Genomic DNA, 1186 nt, shown 5'->3' with positions numbered 1-1186 from the left:
CCAGGGCAGAGAAATATTTAATAAAACCAGCTTGAGAGAAAGTCACTCGTTCGCTTGTCCCGCTCGCTGGCTGCCAGCTGGGGCAGGGGCGCGCGGCTTGGATGAGAGCTGACCGCCACAGCGCTGCGGGTCCTGGGGGGCACGTGAGAGCAACGCCGAGCCGGGGAGCCCTGCAGGCAGGCCTCACTGCTGCAGAAGCTTGTGCTTAACCGTGGCGCTCTCGGAACACAGGTGCACGAAGAGGGTGCCGGCAGCCGTGCGCGCCCGCAGCTCCTGCAGCTCGTAGTCGTGGGCCCACTCGATGTTGCCCCACTTCTGGATCTGAGCGGGGGACAGGATATGCTGCTGGGTAGCCGGCAGGCGCCCGGCTGCCTACCGGCCAGAGCCACATTCCATCCCCAGAGCCCGGCTCGGGGGGGACTGGGCTCTGATCTTGCCAAACATGAGAACTCACGCAGGGGAGGCAGCAGGGGCGAACCCTCGGGTGGGCAGAGCCGGCGCCCATGCTGATGGGGCGCGGGCAGCTCAGGAGGGGTGCAGTCCAGGCCCAGGGCCCGGGAGCACCCCAACTGCCGGCTGGGCCCGCGTATCTTCCCCGAGGGGTCTGACCCGCATGCCCTTCTCCTCCCACAAGGGGGCTGGTGTGAGGCCACCTGCAAAGTGTCATCCTCTCCGAGCTGCCTCACCAGGCTGGCCTGCAAGTGCCGCCCCCCGACTCCCCCCTAGCCTCGCATGGGTGGGATAAATAAATCAACCAAAGCCACATGGCCGCTTCGGTTCTGATCCCCCGGGGGTGCAGTGTTCGAGAAAACTGTGCTCTGCACACTGGAGCAGGCTCGCGGATTCTCTCTCTGGGGCTCTAACGACCGGAGGAAAGAGCCCCAGACTCACAACGTGGCTGTCCAGATGTCAGTGGGACTCCAGCCAGACCCTGCTGGCCCCTCCCTGGCCAGAGGCCCAGCTGCCCCAGCCCGTCCCGGCACCCGGGATCTGCCACGCCACACAAGCTACCGTCTCCACGTGAACGACTGTGATATGTCGTCTGAGGAACATTCTATACTTTGAGAGAACAGGTAAGTCCCTGTTCTGTGGCGGATCAAACCCGCGGGTCAGAGAATGAACACCTGGCTCGGGGCCCACAGGCCAACGCAGAGCCCTGACTGGACAGCGGGTTTCCTGGCTCCCC

The 1186-nt window shown here is 64.8% G+C and overlaps 1 protein-coding gene across 1 annotated transcript in view; it reads right to left on the bottom strand.

The window, feature by feature from the left end:
- The window catches only part of ATPAF2 (ATP synthase mitochondrial F1 complex assembly factor 2), a 17587-nt gene continuing 16401 nt past the window's right edge, over positions 1–1186 (bottom strand). The window contains exon 8 of the mRNA XM_002923124.4: positions 1–321. Coding sequence (XP_002923170.1) covers positions 184–321 — 138 coding nt within the window. The 3' untranslated portion in view covers positions 1–183. The remainder of the gene's footprint in view (positions 322–1186) is intronic.

The sequence above is a fragment of the Ailuropoda melanoleuca genome, chromosome 17 (assembly GCF_002007445.2).
Source record: "Ailuropoda melanoleuca isolate Jingjing chromosome 17, ASM200744v2, whole genome shotgun sequence".
NCBI lineage: Eukaryota > Metazoa > Chordata > Mammalia > Carnivora > Ursidae > Ailuropoda > Ailuropoda melanoleuca.
Note: the sequence above shows the minus strand (reverse complement) of the source record. Positions and strands in the feature narration are given on the sequence as shown.